The sequence below is a fragment of the Rhyacophila brunnea genome, unplaced genomic scaffold (assembly GCF_057557595.1).
Source record: "Rhyacophila brunnea isolate RB1 unplaced genomic scaffold, BYU_Rbru_1.0 scaffold_4, whole genome shotgun sequence".
Lineage (NCBI taxonomy): Eukaryota > Metazoa > Arthropoda > Insecta > Trichoptera > Rhyacophilidae > Rhyacophila > Rhyacophila brunnea.
This window is the reverse complement of record NW_028233068.1, coordinates 20000001-20014315: the sequence shown is the minus strand read 5'-3', so window position 1 is coordinate 20014315 and position 14315 is coordinate 20000001. Positions and strand designations below refer to the sequence as shown.

The following is a 14315-nucleotide window of genomic DNA, read 5'->3' as shown; positions in this document are numbered from 1 at the left end:
CTCTTCAGACATAAACTCCAATTTCACCTAATTTCAAACAGCCTTATAACTTATGAGTTTTGACTTCTCAGTACAAGTGGGCGGCTATAAAACAACTGCCTAAAATAGAAACAATAATAGTTGATAGGTATATGAAATAATTTGCCTGAAACATATGACGCGTTAAAAAAACTAGCTTTTGGTATTCTCACAATCTTTGGCTCTACATATATATGCGAACACACATTCTCATCTATGAACAATAAAGAATAAACTTAGAAGCAGAATAATGGATTCAAATTTAAAATCATGTATTCAATTAAAAATAAGTAGCTATTTGCAAGATATAGTAAAGCTATCAAAAGCAATGCATTGACGCCGTTCTAATTAATTTTTTTAATAAAAAATCTTGAACTTTTTCCCCTTAAAAATCCGTATCCATATACATAATTATGTATATTAAATATATGCGGCTCTCTGGTACCTTTGTTATCCTGTTTCCTTGACAATTTGGCTCTTCTCACTGGACAAACTGCCTACCCCTGATCTAGGCTTATATGTAATTGAAAATGGAAATTTTGTACAACTCATTTAACATATAGGGATGGTAAAAGCTGTCATATCTAAGCCGGCTCTCACATCTAAACTCGCCTCATCTGCCGCACAGCCATAAATCAAATCTTCTAGGAACGTCATTTCGATGTTGCATATGAAGACGGCGCACATCTACCTAGTGACAGTGGCGAGTAACCTCTCGAAACGTATATATATATTTGGATGCGGCAACTGGTGAGCCAGTATAGGGATGACCAATTCGTAGGCGAGACGCATGTGATTTATTGATAGCAGCATTAGATGTTTTTTCAAACTAAAAAGTCGCATTCGACCAATCTGCAGGGCTCCATTTGGCAATGTGTGTGAATAACGATGACGTCACATTGACGTATTCGACACGTTGCAGACGAAACGAGTTTTGATGTGCGAGCCAGCTAAGAGAGAAATTGGAAAAGCAAAAACAAAACTAGTCACACTACATGACGTTTAGTATGATTGCTAGCTTTCTTTAAACATCTTTACAGTGTGATAACAATGAAGGCAAAGGACAGAAAATGACTGAATGTTTTTGAGATGTGGTGCTGGAGGAAGACACTCTGAGTTCCATAGACGGCCAAACACACACCCAAGATAAGCTCTTGGGTGGTATTCTAAGATGCATACTCAGTATTTTTAGCCATATTGCCAAGAGTTGAAAATTTGAAGGCTGGTAGTTACAGGCAAAGGTTAAGGGATCTTGACTTGCTGGAATAACCAGGCTAAGGATGCCAAGGGCACATCTCTATACGGTAATGGAGCTTTTTCAGTCAGTGGAGATCGTGACCGTCAGGGGTGAGGAATAACGACTTTAAGAAAAATGGAGTTATAGACTGAAAAAAGGAATGAATCCAAACAATCAACGATAAAAATAGTTTTCAGTTTATGGAGGAATTAAGTGTAGTTTAGTTATTGACTGACCTTTAACATTTCCCATTTGTTTAGAATCTTCATGGCGTAGACCTTTTCGCTTCCCGCCATCCGCACAACACATACCTCCCCAAATGCTCCCCTCCCTATAACTTTTATTACTTCGAAGTCATCTCGAGATAGCCGCAACGACTTTATCGACTGTGCAACTGGCTTGACTGGAAATAAAAGAAAATAGTGTTACGTCATACTTAGATAGCGTAAATTGATCAAACAATTTTTTTTTATTCAAAGAATAATTCTCAAGATTTGACATTGTAATTGAATGTAACATTCTTTATTGAACATACATAAATTGAAAACATCTCAGAATACTTTGATTTGCCTAAATCCGATAAATGCAGGTTTGAGTCATGTTTGAATCATGGACGAATAGATAGCTTAGAGGTGAAAGCACTCACCCAGAAAGTGAAAAACGTGAGTTAGAGTCCCACTCTTTTTATAGGGATTTTTTTCTAATTTGTTTCTGATGTTCTGATGAACTATTTTTTCGATGTGTTCTTTAATGATTTGCAACAGATTTTTACACAGTAGACATTGTATTAGTAGACTCATATTATTAGAAATGTTAACTAGCCATTCGCCCAACCTATAATCTCATTGCTTTGGATCAAAAACACATATTTTTTCTGTATGCGGGATTCGAACCTGCACCTGCAGCTTTGGGAGGGCCCACTCAGGCAATACGTCTTATTTTATCTTCTTGATCGTCTTATTTAATTTTCTTGATATGCATTTAAAAATATATTTAGTTTCCTACAATAATAATTATGTTATTCAGGAATTAGTCATGGGCATGATATGAGAGACAAAACTTTATCAATTTATTCATATGCTTGTGCCATGTCATATCAACATGAATTCGAAACAGAAAAATATTGGCACATATTAATAATATGTTCATTATCAAATTAGAACACAATATGTATTTTAGATAAGTAAAACATGTAACCCAATTAATCATATTGAAAAATAAACATTTGCAGGGAGTTTCCCATTCTGTTGAAAATTATTTCTAAACATGGGAAATAATTTTCACTCAATAGACAATTATTAGCAAATTCAGAATGTAGTTAGTGGTATAGTAGATAATTTACTAGTCAGTTTTAATCGACGATATATCGTGAGAATTGAATAGTCAATCACATCTACTTTTCAAGGCCAGCTTTTATGTGGCAAATATTTTCTGAATAAAACAAATTGATTTATGTGAAATATAGAAAGATATTTCAGTGGAGTAACTAAAAATTTTTCATTTGTTTATCAAATATTCAGAGGGTTTTGAAAATCCATATCAAATGAAATTTTAACAAAAGTTTTGGTTTAAATATCGATGAAATGCAAGTTATTGTCTATTTTTATGCCTATTAAGTTTATTATAAAAATTACTATCTACAAAACTTTTTCAATTATTCATTGGCATTCATTTTGGCGACCGTCATAATCCAGTGCGTAAGGGAACCAAGGGTTCAGGGTTCAACTCGGTGAGGTCACAATATTATAAATGTGATATTCCCAAGTCTGGGTGCTTCTTTGATTGTTTCACTACGAAAATTGGTACCAAGTATCAACAGACCAGTAGTGTTAAAAAAAAAGTTCCATGAAATTTATTATGACAATCTACTATTGTGACTGTTTTTGGTTGGCTATTTCAGGCAACATAGCGGTAGGTCACTCACTATCTTTACGTCGCATATTTCCGTTTGAATTGCATGACATATTATAACAGTAAAATAGTTACAAAAACTGTATGCTTATACTCGAAAAGTAAAGGTTTATATTGAACAGCTTTACACACATATGATTATAACAGACAGATGCCCAGGAGTTACAAAAAATACCAACTATAAAATGAGAATTTCTCAATCAATGAAGTCAACATTCAAACATATTTTGTGTTTTATGACTAATGAATTAACGAATCCTTGGATTATCTATCATGACAGAGTATACATAACAAAAACAATAGGAATTAGATGAGTAGCCAATAATGTTTCTCACCAAAGTCTATAAAGTCGGAAACGGTTTTCTCTCTCCGAAGGCTAGAATTGCAGCATTCATCGTACAGCACTAGAAGTACATCGATCAACGTCTCTACACTGAAACTGTGTCCCCTTCCCTGAAATAAACATTATTTGTTACATTATTATTCTGTCAATAATCATACAAAGTAAATCGTTAAAATCAACAATGTTGCTATGTAATAAAAAAATAAAATTCCATCAGAGCTTGGACACTCGATGGCATTTTTGGAATATTTTTAATTGGTTGGTGGTCATAGAAAATTAATAGGTATTTTGATAGTTTGAATATTGAAACAACATGGCGACATTGTTTATATGCGCCATCTTTATGTTTGGCGATTAGTACTTGAAGTTGTGCATCTACATATTATTCTAAATAAATATATTTTGGTGTATTTAACAGGCTATCTGCATAGCTGCACATTTAATAATCGATGGAATCGATTTTGAGTGAATCTGTTTGGCATGTTGGAATGCTTGCAGTTTTTGACAGATGCAGGCGATACAGTAAATAGTCTGAAGTTTGCTACAGATGAATAGGTGATTGTAGTTAATTTAAATGTTAACCCACGAGTTTACAACTTCACTTTCAAATATTTAGGCTACATTTTGCAGGATATCTTCAATATCAATATTTGATCATTTAAAAATCAGCAAACAAACCAAGTAAATGAAATGTTCTCAGGAATACTCATTCATCAATAAATAATTGTATACATTAGTATAATTGGTGAAAACATTAATAATGGATTTTATCTGATATCATAAATAGGTTAGTTATCCAGAAAATCGATGAAGCCCAATCATAGTATTGACAAGATACTTAATCTATTTCCACGTGTAATTTATAAAAATTACCTGTACCGGGCCTCCGAGGAATAGTCCCTCCAGTTGTTTTAAGCGTCGTGAACCAGATACTCCTAAAAAAAATATGAAAGATTACAATCTGTTGGATGATGTGCGAGTGGGTGGGTGATTACCATTGACAATGAATGCTATGATCGAACATAGCATAATGATGGATTGGAATTTTTCATGATGCAAATTAGAAGTAAAATCTCAAATATCAACACAATGTTGTGAAAATGTTATAAATACTACTATTTTGAAATTGCTAATTCCGCAATCAGTACGTTTGGGTCCCACAGTTAGTTTGGGTTAGGTTAGGTTGGGTTAGGTTAGGTTTGGTTAGGTTAACCTAACAAATAATCCAGTTTATCGGCTATTTTCAAAATGCGTTTTCCGCTGTATCCGCTTTAACCGAACAGTACCAAAGGTTTTAACACTAACCAAAAAATCAAGAAAACTTATAGCTACCATGAAATGCAGAAAAGTCGTATACCGCGAACATATTTTCTGCAATGAGAAATATGATTCGTTTCAATTCATGATTCAGCGAAATGTAGAGGTAAGCGCGTATCTGCTGCAGAAAAAAAGTCTTTTGTCTAGGCAACCCTCGTAAGTGATTCAAGTACGAAGATCTGATACGTGCGTCATAGGATGGGGAAATGCAGTGCAATTTTGTCGCCATACTTCAACAGGACACAAAAGTAAGATGAAGGAAAATTAATGTCTTACCCGGCATATTTCCAATGACAGCCAGCAAGGCTCTGCCGGCGGCCAAGTCCTCCTCTTCAGACATTTAATCAGCTTGATTTCGTTGAAGTTTCCAGCTCGCTGCCTTCCGATTGACTCCTACACGCCCCGACACCACGGGGCTACTATTCAAATTACTAAAGGACTAGTGGGCACACAAGGTAATTGTGTGCCGCATAAATGTACAAAATATTTACTTAAGAAAACCACAGATCATACATTTTGCAATTATCACGATTATTAACAGTAATTAGCTAAGGTTTAATAGACTTAGTGCAATGATTGGCTTTACACTGCTTATATTAAGTTGTATATTGAGATTCAAGGCATTTTGTATGTGTGTTTGGAAAGAGAACAATATTGACTATTAATCAGATCAAAAAGGATAGTAATAAATAAATAATTTAGGTAATTAAAATCAATCTAATTGTAGGTGGATAGGAGGGGTATGTATATAGAATTGAAGAAGAGAATATCAGGTTTTAGCTTTGAAACTATTATCATAGTAGGGTTGTGTGGGTTTCGATAACGGTCACATCAAAATATTCGAGTTCGTTGAGTTCGTAGTTATCTGAAATAAAAAAAGGAAAAACAAGTAAGTAAGAAAAATACTTTTCTACATTCATATTGTTTCATAATCAAATGAATATTATATTTTTTCCACGTTGCTTAAAAAAAATATACACTTTTCGCTTCACTCATGAAAACTATTAGACAAAATAAGAGGCTGTCGTTATAAAAATATTTTTCTAGTAACTTCCTTGCAGCCCTAGTAGTTCAATGCGTAAAGGCATTGAGTGTTTGATTACCGGTGAGGTCACAATACATCTATGTGATTTTCTCAAAACCCGTGTACTTCTGTGATCATTTCACTGCTTCTACTACTGTAATTATACTACTGTGTCACTACTACCACACTATTGTGATTGATACTCGTGGCTTGTTTGCGTTTTGCATTTGGCAATGTTAAAAAGAACATGGCTATAGAAAATACTAATATAATAAAAATAAGAACTAACCAACTAATAACTAATTAAAGCAAATTTGGTTATTTCATTTTGTCATAATTTTATTACACAAATACCCGCTCACTTAAAATATTTAACATTATAAAAATTGGCCCTTAGTTCAAAAATTAAAATTCAACTGCTATCATGATACTATGTTATCATGTTACTTAGTGCAAGTCAGTGATTCCCAACCAAGGTTCTATGAGAATTTGCAAAAGTTTATGAAAAGATTTACTAGATTTCTTGTACTTAATTGACTAAAAATGAAATTATCAAGGTTTTCAAATATTCTTTATGAATATAGCAATCACTAATCTTAATTTCCAAAAATGATTGTTCATCTATCATCTCATTAGTCCTGTCGACATACGAGCTTTTATTCGTTCGTTTCATGAATTCATCACAATGCATGCGTCGTCTGCGAATTGCGTACCTCAAATCGCTTTCAAAATAACTGTTATTTGTGATGATAGTACTAGCGCAGGTAGATTCGACATCCTTGGATTTCAGTTCGAAACTCCAGCAAACTTCGTATTTTTTCGGGAAGATTCGGGCTGTTTGTCGAGTTGCTAGTCTTATGGTATTCACAATATTAATTATTTTAGTCCATAATAATAGTTAATCAGATTGGATAGTTGGATTATTATGTATAACTTATGTAGAGATTATACAAATAAATTATAAAGGAATGATTCTAGGTACACTCCATGATGGCGCTGTATTATTGAGAATAATTTTGTTCGTCACTTGCGAATCCATTTATGTGTATTATTTGAAGGAGTGAAAATTTTGATGATCCATGTAGACATCGAGACGAATGCCTCTGCTTGAGGCATGCACAAAGCTACTCGGTGTAAAATCAGAATTTAAAAATTGAAGTAAAAGTGGATGATGAACAAAGTTTCCTTGGACTATTCTCATTGCCTCATCTTTCAGTGCACAATTCATTTATTATTGACTCAACTCAATCTGCCACTCACTTGCATTCTTTGATTGGAATAACACCAAAATAGTAAAAACTATGTACAAATGAAATAGCTATATTAATGTTGTAAATTGTAGGTATATGGCATAACTGGTATTAGAGCAGCCGTCTATGACAATGCATCGAAAAAAAAATGCATGTTGTTGTTCAATGAATGAAACTTCCCACTCTGTGGAAGTCTACTGATGGTAATTAATGAGTAATTTACATCAATTTAACTGTATAAGTAAGTATTATGTGTGGAAAGCCATTGTACATACTAATTATCTGTAAAAGAGCATATCCACCAAATAAACATTTGAAACTGTTCGCAACTGGATGTGTCTCCACTGAAAAATATTCTCAAACAGCAGTAATTTTAGAGTAGCCCTCACGTAACCTTGCCATTTGGAATATATATTTTTGAATTAAAATGTGAGTAAACCAATCAAGTGCTAAGAATTTACTAATACAATTATACGGCGTACATGAGTAAACTGATCAAGTGCCTGGCTTATATTAATACAATTATACGGTTGAGTATACAAACAAATCCTTGTCACTGTGTACAATGGCAAGGTTACCTGGAGGATACTCTACATGTGCATGGATTTACTGCTGACAGTATGTATTATCGCAGCTATAACAAAAAAATGCACATGTAAACATGTATATCATGCAAACTGCAAGATTGAATCAATAAAGTTCAGAAGCTTCTGAATTTTCATGTGACAATTCGACCGTGCAATATCTGCGCCAGCGCAGTAGAACGATAGTAGTGAATCGGCCGGTATAAAAACGAACTACAGTGAAACCCCGATTCTACGATTTTCAAGGGACCCAAGAAAAAAAACGATAAATGCGGGATATATTAAAAAAAAAAATAATAAAACTCATTTATCTCCTGGATTTTTTCAACGTCTTGAATTATTTTCAGTTTCTCAGCTCGAGTTCTAATTTTCTTCATGGGGGGCATTTTAGTTGCGACTTATATAAATTCATGATACGAGATGCGACGCAAGCCTGAGCGTCGACCGACCTGTGCAAACAAAGCGTTGCGACTGAAAGGTCTGTAATAGTCTCCAATTATAAACAATTCGACGAAAGCAAAATGAAAAATATTCAACAAAAACGGTCAATCAGGATAATATTTGGGACCATAATATTTAGACGATAGATCGAGGAGAACGATAAATCGGGGAACGATTACTGCGGGATTATCTAACATTGTTCTTATGGGTGTTTGGCGGGACTTTCAAAAATGAACGATCCATGCGGGAAAACGATTTATGCGAGAACGGTAGATTGGGGTTCCACTGTACACCGCGCAGTCTCATTTTGAGGCTAACCAATTTTCACGACCTGTCAAATAGTACCATAAAATGACAACATCGTGTCTCGCTTACACTTAGAGATTAGCTAGAGAGATTGGCGAGACAGTCAGCACTTTTACGTGTAAACAGTTATTATCAGGATAGTTTAAAATACACACTATTGGTCCAAGTAAGTCCATGCACGTGTACAGGCGCTATAAGATTGCGAACACTTCTACAACAACTTTCTTTGAAATACCGACTTCGGTCGGAATGCTAGCAATTGTTAGTAAAAATTTGTGGTTGCTCGTAATTTATGTCTTATCAAAAAAGAATGGGAGGTTGCAAACATTTCCCAAATATTCGCTAATGTTTGCAAATATTTTGCATGTTTGGTAGACCTATTATGTACTTTAAAATTACCCCCACATAGTAACTACCAGCTTAAGTTTAATAGCACGTACAACGAAACTGAAATTCAATAAAACAGTACATATCGTTGGTATAGTGGCAGAAGACGATAAGTCAAAAATTGGCTGATTTGAGTTATGAATGCAGAATGATAAAGTTTAACACGCTCTATCGTCTGAAAAAACAAGCTCCGCCAAAGTCCATGTAGTTGTGACATAATTTAAAGAATTCAATACGTATTAAATCACTTTCTTTCATACTTCATAGTGGCAAATAACAATAAGATGACTTAACGTTATTTGGCTTCAAGCTTCTAGTCACTTGTCCGTTATTTATATTGACTTATTGTCTATGCCACACACAGCTTGCAACCATTTGACAGTTGGTTCTGAATGTTGAAGTTTCGCGCGTATTTATATATCTCATATTTTCTACAATTGTGCTTGTAATCTATTGTAAAATCGTTTTTATCGTTGTGTATAATTTATGATTGGAAAATATTATGTTTCTGTATGGGCAACAGAATAAAATAAGGGAGCATGTAAAAGGTAAGCAACTTAATTCAACATAACCTCAAAATGAAGTTTGCTCTACAATTATTGATTATTTGTGTACTGATATCACGTTTCTATGGCGTATTTTTATATAATCGGAAAGACATCCTTACTAACGCATATGTTTTATTTATATTTTAGATGATGTACACCAAAGTGATGTGGATGGAGACAATATTAATAATAATCCTACTACTTTCATGGCAACAGGTTTGTAGGACAATAGTTAAGTTTTTTAGCTCGTTCATTAGGTACTTACAAATTATATTATAGCCTCAGGAAGGTTTTAGTAGTATAATATAAGTTGTAGATGAAAAAGTGTTTAGGTACTTTACCCTTGATTTACTTTCATCTTTATAATGCTAACATTATGCATTTGATTGCAGAAGACGGATCGATAAATGATGAAGTTGACTTGGAGAATATGCTGATAATCATGCGCTGATGAACATAATACTTGCGGTGACAACGGCAGCAAAATAATGAGTTAAATGGGAATGAAATTGGAAACTGAAAACTTGATAGTTTAATCACTAAACCCGGAGTGGGCTCATCTCCTCTTGTTTGTCTTGAATCGCCAGTCGGATACAATGTCAGTATTTTCTACTTCATCTGGTCATGGTCTCCCCACGTGCGATTGTTAATCTGGTTTTACCATCCACCCAGTCTTAATAATTACAAATAATTAATAATGACAAAACATCGAGAGCGTCGACAGCTTCAAGTACCTGGGGGTACACATCACGGGAGATAGCATTTTACAGAAAGAGCTCGCTATCCGAATGGGAATGGCTGGAGCACCATTCAACTCGATGCGAAATGTCTGGGACTCACGATTGTACTCGGTCAAAACCAAATGCCGCCTATTTGACGCTTGCATTCTGACGGTGCTGCTTTACGGTAGCGAATCATGGCACCTTACGAGGACTCAGAGCAACCGTAAACTGAGCTTCGAAAATAGATGTTTGCGATGAATACTGGGTGTGCGGTGGTATGACTTTAGGATCGAGGAGGTAAGAGAATGCACCAAACAACTTCTCATCACGCTGAGAGTGAAGAGGCGACGTTGGACCTGGCTCGGCCACGTGCTGCGGATGCCAGAAGACAACTTGGCTTGCCTGTTCTTCAAGCCGACCGGACTCCGGCGTCCTGGAAGGCCGCTAAATACTATCTATAGAGTGTTTACGGCGGAGCTACGGGATGCTGGTTTGACCTGGAACGGAGCAAAAAGACTGGCGAGCGACAAGGATTCTTGGAGGCGCCGTGTGGTGTCCATATGCTCCAATTAAGGGGCGGATATGGCCAAAGAAGACGAAGAAAGAGCTTCAAGCGCAAAGGGGATTTTATTTTAAGGAATGCAGACAGTGCTGCTCCAAAAACCCAAAGGGTACGAATTGCTGACGGCAAACTGCGCAAGGACTCAAAATCATACCACTTTTATATCAAAATGAATTAAAAGAAAGTATTTGCCAAATTTCTTTCTTAAATCTCCATACCGTTTATCCACCTGTTATCCGATGTTTCTAATAAATAAATTAAATACTGTTCTCGAACCCTTGGAGGTTGGTATGATGAAGCAGAAATGATCTCTTAATTATATTTTAAGTTTTCTTAATTAATTTTATAGGGTAATTGTTAATTTCAATTGTTTTCATAAATTATTTTTGTGTAATCATCATCCCCATACCGTTTATCCACCTCTAATCCAATGTTCTGATAAATAAATTAAATAAAAATGTATTCTTTTTTATTATTTTTACCTAGTACTTAGCTACACAAATTTATGTTTAATAATTTAATAAAGATGTAAAGTATCATAATTTGAAACAATATTATTACTAATCATACATACATAAATATCAAATTACTTCTATACCTACCTAATCATTATTATCTAATAGTATCCACCTACCTAATATTATTCTGTTTTAATTTTAATTTTATTTTAATTTGGCCAGTTTCTATTATTATTAGAGTCCAATGTATTACTACTCAACTACAACATTTTATGTTTGACTATTCTATTAACTCAAAAATCGTTGTGGCAAAAAACGTTAATTCAACCTTTTGTAATTAAACTCAAAAAACTAATTATTATTACTATAAAAAAGACATGATAATACCCTAATCGAATTCAAAAATGATTACCGAATATCATAAAGTAGCAAGTTTAGGTAAAAATGTTTAAACTATTTAAATAGAGAGGTTTCAATTTCTTGAATTTAGAAAAAGACGATTATCTCAAAACAAGGTTTTTTGACTTAACGCCTTTTGCCACTATACCGACGATATCCTACCAACTGACACTTATTATTTTATAAGTATATTTATACGAATTATTTTATCTTCTTTTTTTCAAACAGCGATTTTTAAGCCAAGGCTTCTGGTTGATCATTTGATAAAAAAATGATAATAGTGCCGCAGATGACCGCATGACCTTTTATAATACTTTCTTATTAGACCAAACCTAACCCAACCTAATCTAACCTAATTTATTCTTAGTGTGTGATAATGCATCGAAATGTATGAACATATCAAACTTTAAATTAACAATTATTGGATCGAAGAGCATCTGCGCCGACAGAAAAAGGTATTTAATATAATTTTCTACATGGGATAAACTGTTTCCGCCAAAAAAAATGATAAATGGTCATGCCAATATGCCAATAAGTAATAATCAAAAAAATAAGTAGGTAAAATTTGGCCAATGGTACTATAATAGCTACTTACCCAATTGACAGAAGTATAAAAAAAACATTGAATTGTTTATTATTATAGGTATATATACCGAATTGGGAATTTATTAGCAAATCACTAGTGATTTTTAAGGTAAGTAATAGGCAGGTAGGTCAAGTAATGAATACTGTCAAGAAATATAATAACTTAATCTTTTATCTTAATTATTTATACCAACAGAATATGTGAGTAATATCAGTAGTAATGTAGTAATCGTAGTAAAAATAGTTTTGGTACTATCAAAATTTAATGTCAACAAAGATTTAAAACAATGAAATTTAATGATAGGTAGGTAAAATGTCATTTGTAATGAAAGTATTTTGAAGCGTGAGGTTGTAATAAAAGTGAAAATATAATATTATATTGAAGATAAATATTTACACGTTTATTATTAGATTAATCTACTCCGTGCCCGATAAACGTGAGATATTTCAAAACAAATGACTTTTGTAAAACACTTCATACCGAATAGGATATCGTATCGAGCAGAAAATTTCAAGCGATATTTTCCCATAAGTCATCGACATGGACCGAATAAGGGTGCGAAAATATAGTGAGACGGTAGACAATCGATGAATGCACAGGAAAAGTCAATTTTCCATTTAATTATTACCTCTTTCTGGTCTTAACCTATATTTTTACACAATACAGCCGATATTATGCAAATCGATCGGTGAGTAATAGACACCGTAACATGTCTTTAATAATAAAGAAGTACGTACCATTCATTTTATATTGCATTCGCACATATCAAATGGCGAAATGATCTAAATATGCAGTCAATTTCGATTTAAGCTCGCTGAAAATCTCGTCGCCATAGGTCAACCTCTGTGATTCAAACCAGACGAAACCATTTTCCTTTTTTCACCATGGCTGACAATTTAGAACAGCAGGAAAGAACAAAATCATATATTCGATGATCGCATTTATTATTGTTATAAATAGTAAGAATGGGTCGACATTATTCAAGGCTGTTGCACGCACAATTTGTAAAAAATACTACAATCCGAGATTTTGTTGCCCAATCGGAATAAGCAACTAGTTTTAGGTTATGTTTTTGTTGTTACATTCTCTGGTGGACGATTGTGCAACTACAAAAATCGACCATTTTGCCAAACTTTTGTAGCCACACCTCTTCATTCATGTCAATATGTGTGCTGTGTGTATCTGCATCTGATTATGCGTTGTTGTCAACATTCTACGTCAAAAATTTAATTATCCCCGTCTCTTTCTCTTTCTGTTCCATTTCAACAATAACTTGTCATACATTACACCTTATAAAAATTAAAATAAATTTAGGTGCATACCTATTTAGAAATAAATTCTTTACAAAGTAGGTAATATCGGATAAAAATATATATTTCTAGTAATCAAGGAGTGCGATTGAATAAAATCATTCTACTGTCTAGTAGTATGTAAAAACGCATAATATTCTCAGTGCTACTTGTTTATATTCGCTACCGACTTTAGTGGAATTTCAGTTACCGTGTTACGCATAAAAAGAATTGCCGTTGATTGAATTGAAATAGTTTATTAAATAGTTTTGGTATGTGTTTCATTTAAACTTAACATCGCAATATATCATTTAAGCTTAGTTTTCTGATAATGAAATGCGCAGATACGCGAGAAAACACAGAATAGTGTGTTTAAAAATGGCAACAGTGTTCAAATATGGCATACCATTTTTACTCTATCGTCAAAATTAAACTCATAATTATTTAAACGTTAGTTTTTATGTATCACTTGATTCATTAATATTAAAAATTAAATCGATTTTTAATATTTATCATGTGCTCAACTTTAAAAATATTTTTTTAAATCAAATAATGAGACAAATTAAGTTGTGTGTTTGATCATAGCGTCATATTGTACGCAATGATGGAGTCGTCGTCAGTGAAACTTAAAAACTTTTAAAAACTTTGTTTATTGTGATTAGTTTTTACACTTCCTTGTGAATTCCAATATATTTTTAGTGAAAAATAAGTGTTATAATCATGCAACAATTTTACTGATGGTTTAGGGTTGTTTTATACGATACGAATGCTAATTTTCCGAAAAGCACCACAACATTTTCCGAATCGTCAAAATATTTTCGAAAGTGAGTATTCTTTGCTACGATAATTGATTATTTCAACTTATTAATACTCTTATAACTTCCTGGATGTTCAGATTAATCGGCCGGGGAATGTAAACGGTTCATATATTGT

General features: G+C 33.6%; 2 protein-coding genes across 3 annotated transcripts in view; one reads left to right on the top strand and one right to left on the bottom strand.

The window, feature by feature from the left end:
* The window catches only part of gek (serine/threonine-protein kinase gek), a 106228-nt gene extending 93025 nt beyond the window's left edge, over positions 1-13203 (bottom strand). Inside the window, exons 1-5 of one of the 2 annotated variants that reach the window (XM_085953666.1) lie at positions 12831-13203; positions 5103-5691; positions 4383-4444; positions 3502-3619; positions 1492-1658 (exon numbers count right to left, since the gene is read on the bottom strand). In XM_085953666.1, coding sequence (XP_085809792.1) covers positions 1492-1658; positions 3502-3619; positions 4383-4444; positions 5103-5166 — 411 coding nt within the window. In that variant the 5' untranslated portion in view covers positions 5167-5691; positions 12831-13203. The remainder of the gene's footprint in view (positions 1-1491; positions 1659-3501; positions 3620-4382; positions 4445-5102; positions 5692-12830) is intronic. The other variant, XM_085953667.1, reaches the window with a different exon arrangement.
* Positions 13204-13359: 156 nt separating this feature from the next.
* lin (protein lines homolog) overlaps positions 13360-14315 on the top strand; it is a 4610-nt gene continuing 3654 nt past the window's right edge. Inside the window, exon 1 of the mRNA XM_085954466.1 lies at positions 13360-14206. The gene's annotated coding sequence lies outside the window, so the exon portion shown is untranslated. The remainder of the gene's footprint in view (positions 14207-14315) is intronic.